The 27,026-nt window shown below is 36.5% G+C and overlaps 2 protein-coding genes across 3 annotated transcripts in view; both read left to right on the top strand.

Moving 5' to 3' along the window:
* Nucleotides 1–362: 362 nt before the first annotated feature.
* Nucleotides 363–16,708, top strand: mcm9 (minichromosome maintenance 9 homologous recombination repair factor). 2 transcript variants are annotated; one of them, XM_079583789.1, is made up of 14 exons: nucleotides 548–615; nucleotides 1,336–1,674; nucleotides 7,977–8,293; nucleotides 8,684–8,765; nucleotides 9,602–9,802; nucleotides 10,750–10,875; nucleotides 11,016–11,135; nucleotides 12,171–12,345; nucleotides 12,462–12,664; nucleotides 13,653–13,856; nucleotides 13,985–14,067; nucleotides 14,157–14,302; nucleotides 15,116–15,147; nucleotides 15,229–16,691. In XM_079583789.1, the coding sequence occupies exons 2-14, from the start codon at nucleotides 1,362–1,364 to the stop codon at nucleotides 16,440–16,442; spliced, it is 3,216 nt and encodes a 1,071-aa protein (XP_079439915.1). In that variant the 5' UTR covers nucleotides 548–615; nucleotides 1,336–1,361; the 3' UTR covers nucleotides 16,443–16,691. The 2 variants fall into 2 exon arrangements, with proteins under 2 accessions (XP_079439914.1, XP_079439915.1); XM_079583788.1 differs by having other exon boundaries at nucleotides 363–615; nucleotides 15,116–16,708.
* A 9,769-nt stretch (nucleotides 16,709–26,477) lies between these two features.
* cep85l (centrosomal protein 85L) overlaps nucleotides 26,478–27,026 on the top strand; it is a 59,976-nt gene continuing 59,427 nt past the window's right edge. Inside the window, exon 1 of the mRNA XM_079583642.1 lies at nucleotides 26,478–26,881. Coding sequence (XP_079439768.1) covers nucleotides 26,833–26,881 — 49 coding nt within the window. The 5' untranslated portion in view covers nucleotides 26,478–26,832. The remainder of the gene's footprint in view (nucleotides 26,882–27,026) is intronic.

Raw genomic sequence — 27,026 nt, 5'->3', positions numbered from 1 at the left:
TACAAGCATAATACGATTTTTATTTATTTAATGAATTTGTTGAATCAAAATGTAATGTTATAATTTAAATACATAATTATTAATTTTGCAATATGTTTCTTATTCCGTTTAATTAATTGAAATAGTATACATTATGTATAACTTTCTAAAGTTATTTAGAATATAGTTTAATACATTTTCCCTTAAAATAATTTAAATAAATAAAAGACACAAAAATCGATTAAAAGTCCATTATCAGTGTCATTTCCATAAAACTAAAGGGACTTTTATACTGGCGGCCAGAGGGAGATGCGATCGACATCCGTTTTCCGTTTAATGGGTTATACCAAGTTTAAAAACGGGGGTTTTATTATTTATTACCTACCATATAATTTATCAGCGCCAATATAGACATAAAAATAAACCAAAGCATATGAATGATATACTACTTTTACAGTATTATAATGGATTAGAATGAATTATCTTGTGCTAAAATTCATAGTTTGTTTACACGTGCTCCCCTACAATCCAGAAAGAGGACGAATAAACCGCCAAATCTGAAAACACGGACAGGAAGAAACACCCATGTGTGAATGTTGTTAATGTAACTTACATAACTGCTGCTTGTCCACCCAGGTATGTCAAATACAGCACTGTAGGGAATTAAATATTAATAGTGCTCTTATTTATTTTTGTATGTTTATATTGTTTGTAGAAGTTTGCTCAAGAGAGCAATAAGGACAACGGAAATGGTTTGAATGTTTGTTAAATGCATGATATTCTGAACTACATGTCAGGCAATAACAGCCGTGCCCTTCATCTAACGTTACTACTTTTTTAATCGTCACTTTTGTATAATTGTTTATACACAGGTACACTTTTATTAATGCAATTTTATGACATCAAATTAGTTAAGAAACTGCATGAAACCTTTATATTTTTATGGAAATAGTACTCAACAGAGGAATGTATATTCAAACATAAACATTTGTCATTTTTTGTTATATATAAATTCTTTTTATTTTTTTTATTTTTTTTTATTATTTAACCGGCTAGAAAGTGCTCTTCTTGCATCCAGTCTTCTTTTTTTCTTTTTTCTGTGAATCAGTCAAACTGGTTAACAGATTTGTGATTCCAAAGCAAATTTGTCTGAATAAAAATAAAATAAAAAATTGAAGTTATCAAAAATGACTTGAAAGGTTAAGGAAATTCAGAGAATCGAATTTTAAATTGTTAAAATTTTCCTAAATAAATGTGTATACGTATCAGCTACCATGACACAAGAGTGTGAAAGGGTACAGATGAACTGTAGTAAGTTATATCCAGACAGACCCATCATCCGCTGCTCTCTTCCAGAATACTTTGTCTGAGTGTCCCGGTTCATGATGCTCAGTCCGGATCAGGTGTCCTTGATAGGACTGGTGTTTGAGACTTACGTGATGGAGCACCACAAGAATGACGTCCTGCAGATCTTCCAGGAGGCCAGTGAAGATACTCACTATCCTGTTGTAGTGAATGCCATGACCTTATTCGAGGACAATATGGAGGTTGGAGAGTGTTTCAATGCGTTCCCCAGCCAGGTCCTGCCTATATTTGACAACGCCCTGCACAGAGCGGCCCAGACCTTATCTCAAACTTCCTCCTCACTCCAGGGGAGTTTCAGCCTCAAACACAATCTACACGTTCGTATATCAGGTGAGCAAGTATGAGAACACCTGACACCTGTATCAGGGCTCAACAACTATGAGGATTTGATACATTTGCTCTGTATATTCCTGGCCAGCCTGACACAACAACCAATAACATGAGTTTTGAGGAGTGTTTTAGAAACTGTTGGGAATATAGCTTTATTCTGTTTTTTTTTTTATTATTGGCAAAGCTAGTGGTGCTTAAATTGCACATTCCACCTTTATTCACCTTTATTATCAGGGGAAAATATAAAAAATATTATGTGTACCAAAAAATTCCAAATCAATCAACAAAGAGGAAAAATAGAACGAAATAATAATAGGACAATATTCAGTAACACTTTTTACACTGACTATAACAAATAATTGTATTATTCAATTTTATAACTGTATTATATTTGTTTGTTTTAATTGTAAGTAAAGTGATTTCTAATCTCAACTATTTTCATTTTACCTGTACAATTAAGCTTAAATCATATCTTTCATTATTTTCAAAACATTATTACATTTATATATAATTAATTAATTCATTAAAGTATTAATTAATGCATAATGTTGTATATAATATTATATTAACATAATGTAAATGTATTTATTAGTTATAAAATATATAATATAAAGTATATATATATATATATATATATATATGTTAGTTATTTAGAATTTAAGTAAAAAAAAATTTTCTCTGTATATTTATTTCTAATCTTGTTTTACCTGTACAGTAAAGATTAAATCATATCTTTCATTAAGTATTTTCGAAACATGATTGCATTTGTATATAAATATTATTATGTATTATTATTTGATCATTATTAAATAGTATTATTTAATAAATTCTTATAACATATATTATATATTAATATGTAATAATACATATAATTATATTAAAATATATTGTATTTATTATTTATTTATAAAACGTTAGTTGTTTAGAATTTAAGTGAATATATTTCTCTGTATATTAATTAATATCAACTAATCTCGTATCTTTAAAGCTTGATCCATATCCAAGTATTTTCAAAATATAACATTTATACAGATTTATTTCCTTACACCAAATAATAATAATAATAATATTATATAATATCAATAAATATTAATGATGTATATTCATGCTAATATTTATGATTTAAAAATATTAAATGACACATTTTATATATAATTTCAGGGAGAAAGAGAGGTCAGTTAAGCATGAATGTTTGCCATTGATTTATTAATGAAAATTGTTCTCAGGTGTTTCCAACTTATATATCCACTTCTAATAGGAGGTACTAAAGTGTGTTTGGCCTGACAATAACGTACTCTATGTACTGTATACTCCATTGAATATGCTATAGGCTAATGTTACAGCTCTAACCAATGCAACTATTAGGCCTGTGTGTGCACAACAGTTAGCAATCCCTCTATTTTCAGTATGACATGTACCTCCCAGTGATCATGGGTGGCTTGTATATGGCTGACTGTTCTCTTTGTGTAACTGGTGGATCTGCTGCCATATAGTGCCTCCAACTGTCTGCTTCATTGGCTCTTGAAGGCTTGCAGCCTATTAGTTTGTCAATGCAACACAGAGGCTGTTTCCCACTACAGGCAATTAGACCCCAGCACACCGTGGCAGACAGCTCATTTGTCCTGCCGTGAACTGTTATCTGTTATCATGGTCGCTTCCTCTGATCTAGTGTCATATAACCTGCACGATATGCTGATGTATTCTTCTCCGTAACAACAGTCTCGTTACGCTGGCTCGCGGTGTGCAGGAGCTGGAGAGAGATCAGATGAAGCTTTTAGAAGGTGGTCAGGTGCGAGCGCAAACACTGCATGATGAGCAGCGGCTCTGCGGGAAGGGTATTGATCCGGATCTGAGGAGAGGGAGGATGTGTCATGTGAGGCTTTCTGAGAAAAGAGCAGCTGAACGAGGCTTCAAACGAATAGTTCAGGAAAGTGCTGTCAGTGTTTGCTTGGCATGTTGTTCCGAATCATATATCATACGCTGTTATATTTTCTGTTGGACGCAAAAGGAGAATTTTTGAAGAAACGTTTCATCTGCAAAACGTTGTGGTGTAGGCATGAATGATTCCTCGAATTGTGTGACTCGTTGGGGAAACATTTCAGTGCAGCGGGTGATCAAACTGATAATAACTAATAAGACTGGTGTTTGGCTTAAACCTTGTCTGTCAAACCGGAGTTAAATTAAATAGAAATAAATAGTAAAAAATACCAAAATGGTACTGTAAAAAAATTAGCACATAAAAAACATGAAAATATACATTTAAACACTAATTTAAAATATTAGTAAAAGCTAAAAATAATATTAAAATATAGAATACAATAATATAGATATATATTAGGGCTGGGTATCGATTCAGATCTTTCGATTCTAAATTCGATTTTGATTCCCGATTCGACTCAATTAATATAGATTTAATACAAATCCTATATTTATAAAAAAGAACAGTGAACATAAGTTTACAAGTGGTTAATTAAAGGTGTGGTTGAGTATGATTTCACTTTTCTAACTTTAGTTAGTGTGTAATGTTGCTGTTTGAGCATAAAAAACATCTACAAACGGCTGGTATGGACTACACAACATTTCTCCGGGTTTAGTGACATCACCAACCCTAAAATTGACATAAACCAACCCCAGTCCATGTTGAGAAGAGGGAGAGTTGCTGTAGTCGAGCACATTTGTGAGTCAGCTCAAACTTTAGCATCCATCTTTTCACATGCAATAGAAAGTCCCTCTGTGTGCATCTCACAACAGTTCCTATACGAGTGATTTATAGATTATCATGACAGAATATGCTAATTGAAGATAGTTAACTCCACATCAGCAACATAAATTCATCAACTGACCAGCGACATCCTGTTGCATTATACGTGTTGTCACTTCTTCTTGAGTCTCTCCATCATTGTCTGACTCCGTTTAAACATAAAAGGCAGAAAAGTTTCTGTCATTTTAGTGTGTGTCTGCGTGAGGTAATCGCAGCTGCTAACACACACAAGCTCTTGAAACCCCGCCCTCTGTGTCAGGAGCAGCAGCTCATTTGCATTTAAAGGGCCAGACACAAAACAGTGTGTTTTTGCAAACCCTCAAAAAGTGACAACTTTAACATGCTATATAAAATATCTGTGGAGTATTTTGAGCTAAAACTTCACACACACACTCTGGGGACATCAGAGATTTAATTTACATCTTGTGAAAATGGCATTTTACCACCCCTTTAATAAAAAGAAATAAAGAGCCACAAACCTGTATATTAAACTGTTTGTATTTTAGGTACACTTGGGTACATTAAAACAGAACCCAACTCTATATTTCAAATGCATACAATGAATAGACATGGTTTTGATGCAAGATAAAAAAATTGATGATGAAAATTGGTCGAGTCAGAACAGTCGCATTCCTTGACCAAACGGGATCAGGTTATTTTAGGTTTAAGAGAAAACTAACATAACATCTCACAGCATTAGCTGGAGGCTGCAAACCTATGAACAGTGGAGGAAAACTAATTCTGGCTTTTTGGTGATAGATAAATAAATATGGGGGGAAAAAACGATTCGTGCCCTTTGAGAATCGATTTTGAATCAACCACATTTTATAAAACGACTAATTGAAAAATCTATTTTGCCCAGCCATATTATACTAAAATAGCACTGCTTGGTGGACTATAAATTGTTGCTTTGGGTATGGAGGTACGCAAGTCATATAGAGATTTTAGGTGGGCTGTTTTGACTTAAGCTAATAAGCAACCACATAGCAATTCACTAAAAACTATTCAAAACACCTTGCAATCACATAGCAACACCCTAACATTGTGTCATGGGCTTTCGTATGGGCGAGCAGCACTCATTTAAACCCATGTAATTGTTATCTGTGTCTAGAAGATGGATTCAGCCAAGAAGAGACTGCTGTAGGGAGTGTGTCAGCAATAATCAGCTGACTGACCTTTCCTGTTCCCTGGATGTTTTATCCTGTTTTCTGGACAATGAGAGAGTTATAAATAGCCTGAGTGCAGACTCCACTCATAAATCCAGCGTGCTGTGAATATGAAAAGGGGGTCTGAAAATAGGACACACAGCCATAAAAAGCACATAGACCGTTGGCCATATCACGATGAACAACCACGTCATGTGTCTGAATGCTTTCATGCGTTGGTGAAGGTCATTAGAGAGAAAGATTGTGTATCCAGGTGGTGTCTCTGCAGTCCTGGGGGGTGACATGTCTGTTTTCTTCCTGAAGATGTGTGATGATGTACCTGGATCATAAAGAAGGTCGGGGATGGACAATATACAGTTGAAACTCAAAAAAAAAATTATATCGTGCAAAAAGTAATATCTCACTTTGCATGTAATGAGTCTATATAATATATTAGTTTCACCTTTTAAGTTGAATTACTGAAATAAATGAACTTTTGCACGAGTTTCTAATTTTTCGAGTTTCACCTGTACTGTATATACATTTTTAATAAGATATTTAAATGTTTTTGAAAGTTGTCGCTTATGCCCACCAAGGCTGCATTTATTTGGTCAAATATTTTGTAAAAACAGTAATATTGCGAAATATTTATTATAACTTTTTCTATTTGCATATATTTTAAAATATATTTAATTTCTATGATGGCAAAGTTAAAATTTTAGCATGTTCTGTGTCACATGATCTTTCAGAAATCATTCTGATATGGTGATTTGCTGCTCAAGAAACATTTATTATTATTATCAATGTTGAAAACAGTTGTGCTGCTAAATATTTTTGTGAAAACCAAGATATATCTTTATAACAGAATTTCTTGATAAAAAGAAAGTTCAAAAGCTATTCATTTTGGTTTAGTTATTTCTTTTGTAACATTATAGATGTTTTACTGTCACTTTTGAGAAAAAAATATTCATCCTTGCTGAATAAAAGTATATTTCCTTTAAAAAATCTGACTGAGCCTGAACGTTTTAACAATGTGTGTGTATATATATATATATATATATATATATATATATATATTGTATTATTATTATTTTTATTTTTTTATATGTAGTTAAATATTATTTTACCTACATATAATGAAAATGTGTAATGCATGAAAAGTGGGAGCCTTTAAACAGTTTTGAGTGATAATGTGAGTGAATCATTTGATCAATTAATTTACGGTTGTGCAGTTTGAACTGATTCATGTAAATGTCTAATGACCGTAAAATAATTTTAATAATTAACATTTTCACAAAGGTTCGTATTTTAATCAAAACCATGATCAGGAATATATCATGAATATTCAGTATTTCTGCCCGCCGTGATCTGCTTATCTAAAAACTGCAGGATGACATACACAGGACGAGTATGAAGATGGTTTTAGATGACGTGTAGGCAGAGAAGGGAGGTTTGTGTTTGATCCCTGAGGTATGTGGGATGGATTGTATTGCATTGTGGCGAAGCCAAGTGCTTTTCTCTCACGTCCTGTCGGAGATGATTGCCGTCACCTGTAATTACACGCTCTTCATCTGTAGCCCTGCAGACGTGACTCATCCGAATAAACACACTTTACTCAAACACATTTCCTCTGCAGCTACTACAGTCTGTATCTGTGGTTAGAGGGGAGAGAATAGAAGTGTATTGACACTAAGAGTAACTTTGTCATTTGATTCTTCTTTCTTTTATGTTTTTCTATGATGCAACCATGCTGGGTCGGGCCATATTCAAATATTGAATGTGCTTCGAGTTGATTTATTATGCAAGAAAGTGCAAGAGACTGTAACTCCGCTTTTGAACTTTTCATTAGTGAATATGCAGTGCCCTCTAGCAGTTGGAGACCATAACTGCTGAAACCGGAGCCCTAAAAGACTGTCGTGGAATAACACTGACACCTAGTGCTTAATATAATGCTTGCTTATTCCTTCAAGAGTCCACCCAATAATGAAAACTGTCATCAAGTTTATATACATATATCTATTTTTCCTAATAACCGATTTACTACACATATGCAAAAAGTTATAATAAATATTTCACAATATTACTGTTTTTACAAAATATTTGACCAAATAAATGCAGCCTTGGTGGGCATAAGCGACAACTTTTAAAAACATTTAAATATCTTATTAAAAATGTATATACAGTACAGGTGAAACTCGAAAAATTAGAAACTCGTGCAAAAGTTCATTTATTTCAGTAATTCAACTTAAAAGGTGTCGTGGAATAACACTTGACACCTAGTGCTTAATATAATGCTTGCTTATTCCTTCAAGAGTCCACCCAATAATGAAAACTGTCATCAAGTTTATATACATATATCTTTTTGTCCTAATAACCGATTTACTACACATATGCAGGTTTACCTATGTGTCCCGAGCTGACCAGAGATCACATTCCTAAAGCTAGAGATGTGGGCCACTTCCTGTCCGTCACAGGCACAGTCATCCGCACCAGTGTGACCAAAGTGCTGGAGTATGAGAGAGACTACATGTGCAATAAATGCAGGCACGTGTTCTCCGTGCAGGCTTCTTTTGAGCAGTTTTACACCTTCACTCCACCCACCAGCTGCCCCAATGAGGATGGATGTAATTCTAACAAACTCACCAGCCTGTCAGGGAGTGACGCCCCTCCGGCCGCCTGCAAGGACTACCAGGAGATCAAAATCCAGGAGCAGGTGAGGCACCAGAGATGTGCTTTATTCAGGGACAGTCGCCCTGGAGCAACCTGCTGCTGAAGAAATAGTTCACACACACAAAAATATCTTTTTCATAGATTTCAAAATGTTCTTTTTCATATTACCCGAGCTCTAAAATGACATTTTAGGTATCGTAAAAGAAGTCCATACGACTTGTACACTATATTCCAAGTCTTTTGCAGCCAAATGACAGGATACAAGTGTCTTGATATGCAGCTCAATATATTCAAACTTTCAAATTAAATAATTATAAATAAAATATGCATAAATATAGATGTGAGGTAAACACATTTACCCATCTAAGAAAAAATAATGTGTGTGACATGTCAAAGTCTGTAAATTTCCTGACCAGCGCTCCTTCACTAACAGGTACAGAAACTGTCGGTGGGCAGTATCCCTCGATCCATGCTTATTATCCTGGAGGATGATCTTGTGGACAGCTGCAAATCAGGTAAATGCAGAGTATTGGTGGAAATAGAGTCAAGTCTGAAGTTTATTTCATGTATTTACTGGCTTTTACAACTTGACAGTGCAGGAATGAGATCTTTGCTCAGTCCTGCTCACCGGTAATACAGTGTACATGACTGGCTTTATTACATTTTCTTACGAATTCATTCAGAATGACACTTTCTGTAGGTTTGAGTTCTGTGCTTTAGTGCAATAACAATAAAATTAATGGAGAATTTTTTTTCCTGTACAACTTATATATAATGCACTTTTAACATTATGTGACCCTGGACGACAAAACCAGTCACATGGGTAAATTTTTGAACATTAGATTTATACATCATCTGTACGCTTTCCATTCACGTATGATTTGTTATGATAGGACAATATTTTACCAAGATACTACTATTAGCAAACCTAGGGGTGCAAAAAAAATCTAAACTTTGAGAAAATCGCCTTTAAATGTTTCCATTTATGTTCGTGATTGTGCTGCATTCACTCACAAAAATAAATGTTTTATACATTTACGGTAGGAAATGTTCAAAATATCTTCATGGAACATGATCTTTACTTAATATCCTAATGATTTTTGCCATAAAAGAAAAATCTATAATTTTGACCCATACATTGTATTGTTGGCTATTGCCACAAATATACCCGTGCGACTCGTGACTGATTTTGTGGACACATATTTTACTGGACAGTTCATGCTGTTAATTTTTTTAACCACAGTGTTTGCTTGCTGTTTATTGTTACTTTCCTGATATAATAATAGTAACATCCCTCAGGGCAACATCATGTGTCTGTTTCCCTCATGACGCTGTCATGTGTTTCTCGCAGGCGATGACATCACAGTGTATGGAGTTGTGTATCAGCGCTGGAAGCCGATGTTTCAGGATTGCCGCTGTGATGTGGAGATTGTGCTGAAAGCAAACTATATCGAGGTCAATAATGAGCAGTCCACCACAGCACTGGTGCTGGAAGACATTCAGAAGGAATTTGAAGAATTCTGGGACAGTCACAAACATGACCCCATTGCCGGTACACTCTTGAAATATTGAATCTGGGAAACCCAGTCTAGTAGTACAAATAAGCAGTACGGCATTTTCAGTACCATGTCTCCTCGGCATTTAAAAGATTCCTCTCTTTCTTATTGCTATCCAAACTCAATTACAGTCCTTGTAGAGGAAGTTGAGTTGATGAGGACCCTGAAACAGTGTTGTAATCTGTTTACAGTGGTGTTTGCTGAGGCACAACATCACTATTAGGCTACTATCTTGCTCATTGGGTTATAGGATTATGGATTTGAACAAATCTCTTACTGAAAGTATTAAATGTTGTCTTGTAACTCATACTGTATCGTTTGTGCTGCTGCACACATGCATGATACTTCAAACCATGTGGCTTTGTGAGGAAAAGTGATTTATTTCTTTTCTACGCAGTCAAATGTATGGAAGCTTGTTTCCGCTATTGAATAAAACAATTCAAAAGATAATTGCGACTCTTTAGCTCATAATTGCGAGATATAAACGTAATTCGCAATTGAGAGTTATAAAGTCTAATTCTGAGGGGGGGAAAAAAAATTCCTTCGGATTCTTCAATATGAATATTGAGAGTTTATATCTCACAATTCTGACTTTAAAACTCACGCAATTCTGAGAGAAAAAAAAAAGTCAGAATTGTGTGATAAAAATATTTTTTATTTTGTGACGGAAACAAGCTTCCATACAGATGTATGACTTTCACAAGGTGCATGTTAGAAAAGGTTGGGAGGTGGAGTAGGGAACTACCTGATAATGGATTAGAAACTGCTCAAATAACCTAAGCATACACCTAGAACACCCTAGCAACACCCAAGCATCATAGCAACCTCCCAGAAAACCCTAGCAACCACTCATAATTTGGGATAGCTCATGGGATTCAGTGTGGTTTTATGAATCATAATCTCTCTTTTTCATTCTCTCTCTCTCTCTCTTGACATTCTGAAGGCAGGAATGAGATCTTGATGAGTCTTTGCCCTCAGGTGTTCGGCATGTACGTCGTCAAGCTGGCTGTTGCTATGGTTTTGGCAGGTGGGGTACAGAGAATAGATGCGTCTGGAACTAAGGTGAGAGGTATGTGTTCACACTCCACGTAATGGACAGTCTGACATTTGGGCTTATCATGAAAAAAAGTTGAGAGGTGTGCTTGAAAAGTGTATTACTCTTGTGAATAAATCTGAATAGCTCTGACTCAAACTATGCGCTCTGTGTAGGAGAGTCTCATCTGTTGCTCGTGGGCGATCCAGGCACTGGGAAGTCACAGTTTCTGAAGTACGCTGCTAAGATTACACCACGCTCCGTGCTCACCGCAGGAATCGGATCTACTAACGCAGGTTCCACACGTTCTTCTGAACCTCACTTTACCATCTATCTCATTGACATTTGGAATAAGCAATCACACTATGGGGTTTAATAGCGTAATTGTATATATACTTCGCTTTTTAAAGCACTTCACTATTCTTTGAAGCATGTGGTATTTCTACTGTGCACAGTGTGCAGAATTTCTGTATATATATATATATATATATATATATATATATATATATATATATATATATATATATATATAATGTGCAGGATAATCACTGAGAAAAGGAAGCAGAAGTTCACTTCACCTGACAAAATTCATTAGTTCTCCCTGCAACATCTTGATATGCACAGATTAGTGGTTTTAAATGTAACATAATATACTTTTGTGAAGAAATGTCTATATAATCTATATAATATGTATATATGTATATTTCCACATTTTATTCATCAAAGAATCCTTTAAAAATGTAAGTTTCCACAAAAATATTAAGCAGAACAACTGTTTTCAACATATATTTCAACATTTATAAATGTTTTAAATTATATTTTAAAAGAAAACGATTATTTAAAATGTATTCAAAATGTTGTATACATTTTTCAATAACTTAGCACTACGAGACTTCTTTCAAAATAATTTAAAAAAACGTAGTGTATGTGTAAATAATATAAATTGTTTAATTCTTCATACTCAGAACCCCTAAAGTTTGAGATTACAATAAGTGATAAATTGGTGTTTAATATAAAGATAAATATGATTTGGTTTCTTTACTGTTACTTAGTTGACTTGTAACACTCCTGAGATGAACTAAACAAAAACAAAACAAAATACCAGAGCCAAACTTTATATTGTACTGAAGTGGTTTGAAATGTCTGATGGGTAAACTTCCTATGAAGTTAAATATTGTTGCACATTTGTTTGCAACAACGTTTTCTACATTGCTATATACACATACTTTTTATTTATTTAGAAAAATACTAGGCACTATTCAATTTCTGTTGTGCAGTAAGCATTTAGTGCTGTTGCATCATTGTTTGCATGGTTGTGAAATGCTGGTCAGGTCTGACAGTGGCGGCTGTCAAGGACTCGGGAGAGTGGCACCTGGAGGCAGGAGCACTCGTTCTCGCTGATGGAGGTCTGTGCTGCATCGATGAGTTCAACAGCATCAAAGAGCACGACCGCACCAGCATCCACGAGGCCATGGAGCAGCAAACCATCAGTGTGGCTAAAGCTGGGTGAGGAAACAATGTCACACGCATAGTCTAGAGGGGGACATTTTCACAGATACATTTCTTGCATTTTTATTATCCTGTGAGCATCACATTAAATCTCCCACTTTCCTCTTTTGTAGAATGGTGTGCAAGCTGGACACAAGGACCACCATCCTGGCAGCTACTAACCCAAAGGGGCATTATGACCCTAATGTGTCGGTTTCCGTGAACGTGGCTCTCGCTAGCCCCCTCCTGAGCCGCTTTGACCTTGTGCTGGTTCTGCTGGACACTAAAAATCCAGAATGGGACAAAATAATCTCCTCCTTCATCCTACAGAACAAAGGTTTGTCCCAGAGAAGAGCTTTGTTTTGTAATGTCAGACTAATGTTATGTTATGTTATGTTATGTTATGTTATGTTATGTTATGTTATGTTATGTTATGTTATGTTATGTTATGTTATGTTATAATATGGAGGGACAAACTGGAAATAATTATATGAAATCTCAATATATATTTATATATCCTGAATATAAAGAAAGTTAAATAATCCAAATATATAGTTACAACTATATATTAGGATGTACATTTATATATTTAGACCTATAACTGAATATTCAGATTTACACCTATGTATTCACTATTTATATTTGATTTATTCAGGTTTGTATATTTATTTTAGACTTAAATATATATTTGGATTGACATACTATTTTTAAATTAATCATATTTTAATAATTGGTAACTATATATATATATGAAGTAAATATAAAATTATACATTTGATTTGATTTTAAATAGTACATTTAATTTAATTAATAATATAAATGAAATTGTAAATGTAATATTTTACACATTTATAATATTTAAAATTTTCACAGTAAAAGTGGGTCTTTATGTATAAATGCCTTTGCATTTCAAGACCATTCTTACTAAATGTTCTTTTGTTTATTTTTTTTACGCATTTTTAACTTGGTACCTTTTACATTTTTAACTTGGTATTTTAAATGTTTTTGTTTACATGGCATGCAAGACTATGTATTTTGTAAGACATCATCTGAAGTGTTATTGGATCAAACACACCCCTATCCAGCCCGATTGCCGGTTCGTGCCTCTCTTGTGGGATTTGTTGCTTGTTCGGTCTTCGTTATTTTCGTTATGATGCCACTTTGATAGGAAAGCCTGTTCCCTCGAGGGCTGGATCACCCCTCATTTGGCTTAGAATCTCTTTGATACTGAGTAAAAGTTAATGGTGAAGCCTTGCCATTTGTTGCGTATTTATAAAATATTCATCCTAACATCTCAACTCTCTTCCTTCGTGATTTCCCCACAGGAGCTCCAAGTGAGTCTTCATGTTTATGGAGTATGGAGAAGATGAGGGCCTATTTCTGCCTGATCAAGACTCTTAAACCGTGCATAACGCAGGAAGCAAACTCCATCCTGAGCCGCTACTATCAGCTGCAGAGACAGAGTGACAGCCGAAATGCTGCGAGGACAACCATCCGCATGCTGGAGAGTCTCAGCCGCCTAGCTGAAGGTCAGATGCTAACATCTAGCATATTATCTGATCTTCTTCACTCTGCTTTTCCACAATAAGTTGTTATTTGCTAGAAGCCATATTCAAATATTCAAAAACCGGTCTGACTGTGTGTCTGTGTGTTTCAGCTCATGCCAGGCTGATGTTCAGAGAGACGGTGACAGTAGAGGACGCTGTTGTTGTGGTGTCTGTTATGGAGTGCTCCATGCAGGTGGTTTTATTAGCAATGCTGATGCTACTCTATATTCCTGAAGCTACATTACATTCGGTAGTGGATAAGCATTTTTTTCTTTACCTCAGGGAGGCGCTCTACTTGGAAATGTGAATGCTCTACACACCTCTTTTCCTGACAACCCCTGTGAACAGTATAAAACACAGTGTGAGGTCGTGCTCGAGAGGCTGGGGTTGACCGATATTTTACACATAGAACTGCAAAGACTCTCGAGGTAAAGTGAAAATAGTACATTTAAGTTGTACTTTTTATTTTGTTATATTAATTAATCATACCTACACTACCATTCAAACATTTGTTATTATTATTAAGAAATTAATCTTTGCTTTTTTCAGCGAGGATGTATTAAATTAGTTTTTTTTTTATGAGAGGTACAAATCTTTCAATAAATAGTTCATTTAATTTCATTAGCATTATTTGTTATTTATTTCATTTTATTTAATATTTTATTAGTAATATGAATCAGTTAAATGGTAAATGAATTATATTAATATGACAATACATAAATTATTTGCTTTTAATTATATTTATAAATTCAAATAGTAGGCCTAAAATAAATTTTAGTAGTATGTATCCTACCGGCAGAATGGCATATTTTCAATTCAAAATTTAATAAAAAGTTGAGTAGTTTACATCACTAGATAGGCTATTACTGCTGGTCACTGAACATTTTAAAACAGTTGTCTAATACTTACATCTAATTGCATCTTTCCGCAAACTCTCAGTAAGACCCGCCTTCTATGATTTGATTGGCCATCTCTATAATTTTGACATTGACAAATGCTGTTAGACCGCTGAGGCAGAGCAGCCTAAAAATTGTATTACCCTAAATATTTAACTTTTTCATCCTAACAACAAACAACTTGATTAATTCTACATTAAGATAAGATAAGACAAATAAAACGAGAAAATATGAATTACATTTTTTTATTCATAGCTCAGACAAAATCAAAGCCCTCCCCCCTCCCTTAAAGTCTCCCTATGTTTTAAGCACAATAAAGCAATAAAGACTTTTATGTTCTTGTAGGCTACAGAGCAGAAGACCTGACTCCCCTAAAGGTACCGAACCACATAGTGACCTCACCATTGAGCGTGCAGCTGTTGAGAATCACGGTAACCATGATGTGACCACTGATTCAGACGTTGACCTGGACTGGTTCCACTCCTTATCCAGCCCGACTGGTGCCGGCTCCATCAGTCACACCTCCACACAGAACACTACGACCACACTACGCCGTGCAGTGTTGCCTAGCAACAGCCGTTCCAAACGCTGCAAGGGTTCTGCGTGGGAGAAGGATGAGGATAAATCCACGGTTGAAGCTGTAGTGGAAAGGGGCTCCAAAAAGCTCAGAGGCAAACGACTGAAAGAGATGAAAGCGGGCCTCCTGCTGAACGGAGAAACAGTTTTAGGAGGAACCGATGATGATGTGTTTTCCCACAGTACACCCATGACAGGGAAGAAACCCTCAAAAAGGAAAAACACAGCCATCAGTCTTCCTGAGATAGACCAGGAGGCTGGTTCCAGAGCTGAGAGTGGAGAGGATTTACGCAGGAGACTCACAAACTTCACATTCAAGCCGAGAGAGAGAATGTGTCATGCCGATCAGTCGGTTTTAAACTCTAACCCAAGTGCCGAAGTGGCGGTGCAAGAGGGGGCGAAACCTAGCGCACCTCAGATGAGAGATAAACAGGCCGAGAGGGAGAACCAGTCGAGCTCACTTCCTCCAGCAGAGGGCAGCAGAGCTAATAATAACATGCTCCGACTGGGAACTCGCAATAAAAACAAGGACATTTCCTCAGAGGTCTTGAATGATGAGAGCACAGCTCAGAAAGGGACGTTTGAGGACACTGAACATCAACAACAGCTGCTGCCGAGACTGAACAGCCTCTCTTCAGGTGAGAATAGTGGTAACACTAATAAACACCCACAATTCCCACCAAAGACAGACCACCCAAAGACTAAGGTGGCCAGCTCCACTCTGGACAAACTCACCAGATTCTCTTTTACGGGCTTAGCTGAGGAAAAGACTGGAGATGAAACAATCCCAGCACCACCAGAGCCGCAAGAAGCCATAAATGACCGTACAAACAAAGTGGCAACAAGCACAGTTTCCAAAAACCAGGAGAACACAAGCAGGAACAATATAACCCCAGATGTGAAGAGCAGCGCACTGCAGACGGGCAACACGAGGACAGAACCCTCCGACAGACAGGAGGAATTCAGAGAGAATGCTTCGAAGAAGAGGAGATGTTTTGAGTTGAGCTCCGGAGGATCCGCAGGACTCCTTAAAGGTCTTTCACTGTTCAGCTCGTCTGTCATAGATGATGAAGATCTAGACGCTGACTGGAACTGATGCAGCAAGAGACGTTTGTTGTGTGTAATACCAGTATATATCATTTATACATATATACTTTTTTATGGTGTTTAAATGTAAATGCATTTTTGTTTTTTGTTTTTTGTTTCAGTAAATATCAATTAAATTTTTGTCTGGTTTTGTTTTCTCAAAAATTCAGTTTGTACAGTTACGTGCAGTTAATATAGTTAAAGCTGCAGTCCGTAACTTTTGCCGCTCTAGCGGTTAATAAACAGAACTGATTGCTTCTTGCGGAAGAACATTGTAGCCGGATCTACTTCTCTCTGTTTATGTCTATGACGAGTCACGCAGGTACTGGGCTACTCCGCAGTGGTACGACTCGTACCAGTCTAATATAGTCTGAATATAAACACTTATTATAAGTGTACCGTAGTGATTTAGGATAAGACAAAAACACGTTTTGGAAAATGGATTCATAATGTACTTGCTCATTATATAAATTTTGTGAATATTGAACACAAAAAAAATTACGGACTGCAGCTTTAAACGTACTTAGATTTTTATTTTATTTTTTACGTTGAAGTTTGCCTACCCCTTGCAAAAGTTTTTATTAAGTTATTATGTTTATGTTTTCAAAGGTTTTTATACATAGCATCAAAATATAAGCAATATCTTTTTTCTTTTTCCTCTTTTTTTTTTTTTGTTGCCCAAATGTTTAATAGGATAATTTATGTAATTAATATCAGTTGTTATTTTTTATGTTATTTTCAGTTTAGTATTTTAAAAGTTGTTTTTCCCCAGGCCTGTTTACATTACAAACATCTTAAAGGGTTAGTTCACCCAAAAATGAAAATAATGTCATTAATGACTCACCCTCATGTCGTTCTAAGCCCGTAAGACCTCCGTTCATCTTTGGAACACAGTTTAAGATATTTTAGATTTAGTCCGAGAGCTTTCTGTCCCTCCATTGAAACTGTATATACAGTATACTGTCCATGTCCATAAAGGTAATATAAACATCATCAAAGTAGTCCATGTGACATCAGTGGGTTAGTTAGAAGTTTTTGAAGCATCGAAAATACTTTTTGGTCCAAAAATAACACAAAATAAGACTTTATTCAGCATTGTATTCTCTCCCGGGTCTGTTGTCAATCCTTCACAGTTACGCTGATGGCGTAAGACGCTGATGACGTGTTATCTGGTGCGCCCGAGCTTCATTTATAGTCTGAGGGAAACGCACGCTGTAAAAGTGTCTCATCCGCGGCATGCACATTTACGCACCATTAAAAAAATGATATCCACGCAAACAATGTAGAATAGCTTGAATATAGCGTGCGTCTTCCTCAGACTGTAAACGAAGCTCGGGCGCACCAGATAACACGTCATCAGCGTCTTACGTCAGCGGCGTCACTGCGGAGTCCTGAACGCAGATTGACAACAGACCCGGGAGAGAATACAATGCTGAATAAAGTCTTATTTTGTGTTATTTTTGGACCAAAAAGTATTTCCGATGCTTCAAAAACTTCTAACTAACCCACTGATGTCACATGGACTACTTTGATGATGTTTATATTACCTTTATGGACATGGACAGTATACTGTATATACAGTTTCAATGGAGGGACAGAAATCTCTCGGACTAAATCTAAAATATCTTAAACTGTGTTCCGAAGATGAACGGAGGTCTTACGGGCTTAGAACGACATGAGGGTGAGTCATTAATGACATTATTTTCATTTTTGGGTGAACTAACCCTTTAATTCAAACATCACAAACTTTTTAGCATTGCTCTTTAAAAAAATAAAATTAAAAAAATAAAATATATATATATATAATATACAGTACATATATATAATATATATATAAACATCTGCAACTTATAAGCAGAACTGTATATTACGAGTGCTATATTATGCACTTTTGTTGCTACTGTACCTTTAGGATTTCCAGTCAAATCACCTCTTTTATGACTGCATTGCCACTGTTCCTGCTGAATACTAAATAGGTTGTAAACTTCTTGTTGGTTTTGACATCATAATCATGATGGTTTATGAATTATCCATTTTTGGGTCTGGGTGGACTAAGGAGGCCTAAATATTTTATTTCAGAAAAGCGAGAATAATAATTTATTCCCCTTAAGTGAGTAACCAATTCTAAATGTATAGTAAAACAATTCAAGAATCAGGCCAGTTACAGTTAACAACAGTGAATGTTTAATTGACGTGCAGTGATTTATTGTTCAACAATGGCTGCATTCGGCCAGCAAAAATAAAGCCAGACTAATGGTGTTTTTCAGCCCATGTAAAGTCAAATAACCATCCAAACAGATTCTTGGATGCTTAGCGGACGCTGTAAGAGATGTTTTCAGGCTTGAACAATTCACCCCATGGGAACAGTGAATGACACCTTGGTGAGGAGATGTTGTCTATCGTCATGGAGATGGATTGCATACCATCGGGAGTTTAGGGATGAAGGCACTGCAGTAGGTGATAATAGGATCATACAGGATCTACTGCCATTCCCAAGGTCAAAATCATGGACAGGTCTCAATTGCATTGTGCTTGTTTATCATTCAAACCTCTTCAACCTCTCCAAGTTCACCCCTTTTGTTTGGTGCAGTTTTGAAAGGAAATTAATCGTATTTTTAAGCAATTTTTTAAGGTTAATCCCCTGTATTGGAGTGTATGTTAAACGCCTTCCATTTGTAGTATTGCTATATTTGACCATTGTCTTTATAAACAAGGATGTGCTTTTATTGATGCATCTGTTAATACGTGACCGTAATAAGCTTCTGTTTTGTGTTTTTGAACCAGTTGTGAGATAATTTCCATTGACTGGCTGAGTTACTAGTGAAGTCTAACCTTCTGTTGGAGAGGGTCAAGGTCTGTACAGCTTCAGTATTCCTTTCAGAGCTGCGGTCCAGAGAGGCTGGAGGTAAGATGAGACGTTAATGGATCCTAAACTTCCTGCAGATGGATCACTGGCCTTATCAATAATGAAGCATTATTGATTTAATGTCTCTGAATGTGCCACCAAAGATACCCAAAGCCCCCAAACTCACCATTACATCATTCCTCTGGCATCTTACACAGTCTTAGAGGATTTCATTTGGGGATTTTGTCATTTTTTAATGCATTTTGGTGCAAAATATATGTCATTTTAGTCTGACCATAGATGGATGGATGGGTGGATGGATGGATAGATAGATACTGTAGATAGATAGTTACCCGTACATGCAAGTTTACATACTCCCTACACATTTTTAAAGGTAGGGTAGGTAGGATTTATATAAAAACTTTTTACCAAATTTGATTAAACTTTCTATATATATCAATGCATAATTAAAATGTAAGTACTCTGATAAAAAGAGTATAAAAATCGAGTGACTCTAGACCGTTTAATCTTCATTAAACACAGCTCATTATTTCCATTCGGGACGAATCACAGGATTGGCTTGCGCGACTGTCACTCTCCGTCGCCATGACTACCGCCACTATTATTGGCTCTGCCCACGTGCGCGCAGTCGCGCACCCGTTTTTAGGTGGGAGTGAATGGAATTAATGAGCTGTGTTTATTGAAGATTAAATACACTAGAGCCACTCGGTTTTTTATACTCTCTATTTCAGAGTACTTGCATTTTAATTATGTATTGGTATATAAAGACAGTTTAAACAAATTTGAATAAAAGTTTTTTTTAGACAATTCTGACCTACCCTACCTTTAATGTTTTTTTTGTTTTTTTTTGTCAGATTATATATGTCCTAACCGCCCTGAGAGGGACTCATTTACATAGGCTACGCCGTACAAATGTTCAGAATATATTTAAGATTGTAAATGAAAAGATTAGCTAAATGCCTTTTGCTCTTCAGGTAAGAAGACTTGAAGCTTTCAATTTCCCGTTATTTTGACAGTTTTGAAAGCCTTCAGTGTGTTGGCTCATGTCAAAAACACACTCTGAATGGGTTTGGTGTCTTAAGTAAACATCTGAGCACCTTTCTTTAAACCATATTCTGTTCCATTCAGCAGAGAGTTTTGTTTGGCAGGACCCGGCATTTTACTTTTAGGCCCGGGCTGAACACTCTTCTTTTATGTTAACTAATTAATGCTGCAAGTTATTTGGTACAGGCAATCCTATCGCCTCAAGGCGTTATGATCTACTTCAGTTGTATGTGATCACATGAACGGGACAGAACTAAACGTGTTGCTCTGACAGTTGGGGTGTAGCTAGATTGCATAAACCCAGAGGTGTTGTTTGTGCAGCTCTTCACCTGGAACGCTGCAGGGGAAAAAACATCAATCACTACTGGGAATGGCAGGATTGTGGGAGTTAGGGAGCAAACTCTAGAAAAAGCTAGTTTGTACTATTTTTTTGGTAAAAAGTATGTTTTTGGCATGCATGTAACACATTAAATGTGTGTAAAGTTGGGCAACACGTCCTCTGTACGGGAAAGAAAATTGCTGATCAAGAAACAGTGACTCACACATGTTATAAAGTTGGCGAAATGTGCAACATCCGTCTGGGTGTTTCAACAACGTTAAAGGAAATATCCACAAATGAAAGTTCTGTTATTAGTTACTCAACTCATGTTGTTCCAAACCTGTATGCGGTTATTACCCACAAACTTTAAAAGACCAGGGACTGTCAAGCTCATAAAATTAGTCCATAAAAACTTTTTAGAGCTTGTCATATGTAGTCACTATGAACTGCTGTTGGTTGCCAAGAGCTGAGTGGCGATTCAAGCGAATCGAAGTCTGCTGTTGTTCCGCAAACACTTCATAAAGGTCCCTCTGACCTAGACTGGTATTGATCTTTGACTATGGTTTCTAGCATGACTGTTGAGACCGGACGTCTCCTGCTGTGATGTGTTTAACAAGAGTCCCACTACTGTGGCTCTGGAAAGCTACAAAGTCAGAAGTCCTGACCTTTGCAGTTCAAACAGGAGCTAATGGGCATCCAACAAAGACTCTTTTGCCAATGTTTTATTTTTGTTTTACCACAATTAATGCGTGGAAGCGTCAAAACCCAAGATCCAAATAATTGTGCATTTTAGTGACACTTGAAAGCAAGTCCTTTTGTCACACCTATTCAAAAGTGTCTGTGATGTTTCACGTGTTCTCATTGGCTGTGGTTCTCCACGAGGTAACGTATGCTTAGCAAACACCACTTCCTCCCGCTACTTCTGCATAATGTGCATTTCCCATGTCGACCAACAACTGTAAGTTTTACATTTGTACAACTATATTTTTCTTTTTATTGGAACTGCTTGTAATTTTCTCCTTTCCAGGCCGAGTAATATGGGGCATTGCTATTTATGTCGACACTTGAACTGATTTAAATTTGAAAATGGGCTTTGAGACTCTTAGTAATGAATGCTGTTGACCTTTCATGCTTTTTTGGAGATAAAGATCATGTCATAAGAATGAGAATGCAAGAATCATGTTACACTGAATGTGATTGATCCTTATTTTATATTCAATTGCGGTTCGTTTGTGTATTTTTAAGAAGCAAAGACTTGTTAACAGCGTCCAGGTATTTTAAGCAGGAAGTCAAGCTTATATATTTTAAATAGGACATATTTCATATTATATATTGGCTAGTCCTACTTTGGCTTGGCTGAAGGCCGGTACTGTTATTATGGACAGTATATGCGTGTGCAGGTCCACTGTGTTATAATGCAGCCACTGGTTTCCTGGCAGCGAGACAGGAAGTGGGGGTTGGGCGCAGTCTGCACTAGTTCGATAACATGCACAAAAACACTGATTCTTGATGCCCTGGTTTGAACGTCCCACACGCTCCAAACCTCAGGGAATTATTCATGTGGTGGTTCTTTCCCAAACCAGCCCACGATCTGGTGGCAAAACTACAGGAGTGAAAGTGTGAACATTGGTGGCGCGGTGTACAGGTCTCTCACTCCTCTGAGAGGAAATGTGTTGTTTGGGTCGGGTAGCAACAGCGTTCATTCATCTCCAAGAGGGTCAAAGACCTTTTTTCTGTAAAAACACGATCGCTGGTTAGATAAATGAGACTGGTGTTTATGGAAAGTTTAGTTGAAATGTTATCTCACTCAGAGCCAGTGTTGATTTTAATCGGTGCCAAATGATTCTGTAATATTGTTTTGTTTCACATGCAGTATATTTTCCACAAATGCTTCTAAAATGTACTGCTTATCTACAAAATAAAATCAAATATATATTTTTGGCAATTTCTGAATAAATGTATAAATGTAAAAGTCACTGTTGTGAGTGATTGCTATAGGGTGTTGTATTGCAATGCATTACAATATTGTGTTACTCCCTAAAAAAAGTAACTAATCGTGTTACTTAGTTACTTTTTATGGAAAGTAATGGGTTGCGTTACTTTTCCATGACTTTTTTTCATGTGGGCTGGCCTTTTTTTTATTGTAAAAAAACCTCCACAAAAGTTCTATTTTTTTGCTAATGTAAAGGCCCTTTCACACCAAAAGTGAGTGTATAAAATGAATAAGCCTCAGACTGAAGGATATGCAAATTCACGCCTGTACTGCAGAGGGCGGAGCTCTAACAAACCTCTTAGCTGTGCTGCCATCCTGGATCTCAGAAGAATAGGACACAGGTAAAGAAAGTTCAACACTATGGGCAAATTTCAAACGGCATTTTTGCGCCCTTGAATGGCACTTCAGGAAGGGGGAGCCATTTGTAGGGGTGTTCCTAGCGAAAGTGAACAGATAGATCCCTTCACGAAGGGCCCTTCCGCAAAAGTCTACAATAAGCATCATGTTCACACAGCGCACACTACACCTCTGCACTTACTCACGATTTCTCTCAACATGAGGACAGGAGAGCTGTCAGTCAATAAATGGCAAAACAAAAGTAATGCATTATAGTTACTTGAAAAACGTAATCTGATTACTTGCGTTACTTGTAATGCGTTACCCACAACTGCTTCTGAGTATGTTGATTTGTTGCTATGTTCTGGGTGGTTGCATTCTGGTTACGTAACGATCTTGATTTGTCTATTGCTAGGCCATTGATACGTGTTTGCTAAGTTCTTCTAAGGTTTAAGTAATGGCCAAGGTTAAAAGAGCTCACAATGCTTGTGTTTTCTTGGCGTCGATATGTAGATGCTAAGGTGTTATGCGTGGTTGTACACTGGTTGCATAATGATACCACAATTCTAGGTTTTTCTATGTGGTTGTCAGGGTGTTGAATAGGTGCTAAAGTGTTCTATGATGTTTTAGAGAATGTTAGTGTGTTATGTGGTTGCCAGGTTACTGACTGGCCAAAGTAAAAAGAGTCCACCCTCAAATATCTGTGATATTTTGGTCTCTAGAATACTAAGGTCGTGCCTTTTTTCTTACGTTTTATTATCCACCAGGCAAAAATCACTTGGGTAAGTAATCTTCTCAATAAGTTGCACTGTCATCCATGCGCTGAAGTTTAATGAGCAATTGTAAAAGCGATGCTTGCCTTAGCAGAGATATGTTCAGTGCACGTTGGCAGTATAACAGACCTCAGCTGTTCACAGTGGAGTGTGAGCGCTCTTTGTGTTGTGAAGTGTAGCTGCTCTGTCTGTGTGTGTGGAGTGAGTGGGCCAGAACTGTGGCTCAGAGCTTCAGTTGTTTTGAGACAGGCCTCAGTGTCATCCAGTACCACGACTCTGTATAGTCTGCAGGAATGTCTGCTCGGTGTCTTTGTTCACTTCCTCAATACGGTTTCCACACAGGTGGTCGTCTAGCAAGACTTAACATGTAGCAGAGGCACTTTTTTTTTTTTGGAGGAATACTACCGGTTGTTGTTTTCCATACAGATGCAATGCATGAGGGCTAAAGCTTTCAAGCTTCAAAAAAGTGAGTTGAGTTGGCCCTTTTCATTGAATGGTTGATTCAGTTCACTCTGAATGATTCGTTCATCAATCAGACTGATTTGGTTATGACTCTGAACTAGAGTGGAAGATTATCAGTATTTGACTCTTTCAATCACAAAGTTAGTTTATTTATTTTATTTTATTTATAGACTCTTAGAAGCTACAGTTCCCATTCATTGTTATTGCATGGAAAGGAGTAACCAGCACAATTCTTCAGAATTTTGTCTTCCACAAAATAAAGAGAGGGTAAATAAATAAATACATTGTGTTTTTGAGGTGAACTATTCCTTTGAGAAACATTACATACATTTGAAATGAGGTACAGGTCAGGCCCGGCTCTTTTCTGTGCTGACAGAACTGCTTTGTCAAATTAGTGACATGGAACTGCATAATAAATCTGATGAATAAACCCTGAGAACAGGAGATTATGCAACTATTGTGCTTTGGACAAAGCTTTCTGAAATTCATTTGAGCTTTATCGTTTTATCTTTTATATATTATCTATTATCACAGGCTTATTATATATTATATTGATGAAATAAAAATGTATAAACCAATGATTTGCAGCTTTAAAAGAAATAATATTTTTATTGATTTTTTTTTAGGGGGGGGTCGGTCAAGCTATAATTTGTAAGTGTTGTATTTGAAACCTGTTAGAATTGTTAGTCTTGTCTGGGGTAATTGCAGTTGAATGCATGTTAATTGTGAGATTATGGGCAATTGAACCAGCATAATACAGTTATTACAGTCTTGTTTCCTCTCGCCTCAAGTTTTCTATCTGTTGATACTAGACCCAATCAGGCAGACGACTGGCTTCCCTGTCTGTTGTGTGCAGTTTGATATGTCGTGAAGAAATGTTATGCATAGAAAATGTACTTCCTCTCAAATTATATAGTTATTGCATGTCATGGTGTTGAGGTACCGTGACGTAAATATACATTGCAGTTGTTTCCGCAGGAATCGTACTGATAATGTTATGCCATGTGTTATGCAATACGGATGTTGTGAAAAATTAGAGTAGCATCAGTCCTTAGCCTATGTTTTGTACATTTGTATATTGTGCAAGAGACTCGTGTAAACTGAAGTTCTCAGTGTAATGAAACCGCAGGGCAAATAGACATGAAGGCTACAAATGTTAGGAAAGGAATGCCCCATTTGGGCAGCTTGGACAATTACCCTAGTCTGTCAAACAGGTGTGGAGTGGAAACAGCCTCAAACACCCTTAAATATAAATAGTGCTGTGTTTCCCTGTGAAAGAATGTGCCATCTGAATGAGGGTGAGTGTATTTGAAGAAAGACTTGCCTAACAAAACACCAGTATACAGGCAGCACTATATTAAACAAATACTTAATATTCTGTTTTAACTAAGAGTATTAATATATGAAAATTGACTTTTGAAATAACATTGTATTTGCTTACATTTATATCATCCCCATTCGGCAGAGCGGCTTGTTGCGTCTCTCTGTTTACTCCAGTATATTTCTTTTTAATTCAGTTTAACACCAGCACTTCCCTTAAGTCTCAAAAGCTGCCTTGAAAGGCATTTTGTAGAAGTAAAATTTAAACAGTAAGCCTAAAACATTTTTTTTTTTTTTTTTTACAATTTTGGCTTACAAATTGTATTTTATAAATGTAATTATTTATTATATAACATTTTAAAACACGTGACTAATTTCCCTGTGGAGAAAGTTTTTTTTGTGGTAAATTTCTATTTTACAGTGTCCTTCTCACATGTTACATAATAACTATAAATTATGCAACTAACCTAACCCTTACTCATAAGTACATGTAGCCTAGTTAATTATTATTACTTAGCACTTAAATGTATAATTACTGTAACACCAACACCTTAAAATATATTTGAACTTTTTTTGTATTAAAAATAGTTGTGAAATAATGCTTAAAAAATATATTCTAAGAAGCACATGCCACAAATAATTTTTGTGACACAAATGCTTTTCCTTTTGCTTTTATTTATTTCAAAATATATTGCTTTTATTTTCAACTGTTGAGTTTGTTTTTCCCAGGATGGCCATTCAATGTAAAAAACAAAACAAAAAAACATTAATAGCCCATAAACATTTTTTTTTAATCTTTTATGAGTTGTGTCGTATTGATAAAATGGCAATTAAATCATTTTCAGACTTATTTCAGAGACATTCATGCTCATTTAAGGGTTAAGACCTGTGTGTGACAACTAGCCCCGGGCTCTTTCTACACTTCTCTCTCTGTATTCGGTGGGAGGAGCCACCGTCGCTGGAACTGTGATTGCGTTTGTGCGCGGGTCTCTGGAGGAGCTGCAGCCAGTGAGATCACATCCTCGCGATGCAGCTGCCAGCGAGTCAGAAAGAGAATGCTAGTTCATAACTGAACTACGGCTCAAATCTGCGACATACCCTTTCAGAACTATATTGTAGCGACATATAAACGCGTTGGTTTTAGATTATAAACGCAGGTTCTTCCAGTCAGTCGGGACTATGGAATGCGGTTTCACTTAAATACCTCCTCCCTCCCTCCGGTTCTTGGTGGGCTCGTGCATTTTGTCTCGGCTCGTTGTTGGATCTATCGGTGTGAAACCGAACGCAATGTGGGCCAGAAACGATTTTGAGGACGGATTCGACACTTATAAGATAGGTAAGAGCCTACCGCTTGTGTAATGACACTGTAAGCCAGATATTGTGCTCATAAGAACAGCCATGTTTGATCTTCAGACTGGCGCGTGTAACGGCTCGTGTATTGTTGTTCCGCGCGCTAAGGCTGTGATGTATTAGATACGTGA

This window comes from Phoxinus phoxinus, assembly GCF_949152265.1.
Source record: "Phoxinus phoxinus genome assembly, chromosome: 16".
NCBI classification, from domain to species: domain Eukaryota; kingdom Metazoa; phylum Chordata; class Actinopteri; order Cypriniformes; family Leuciscidae; genus Phoxinus; species Phoxinus phoxinus.
This window is presented reverse-complemented; position numbering and strand designations above follow the sequence as displayed.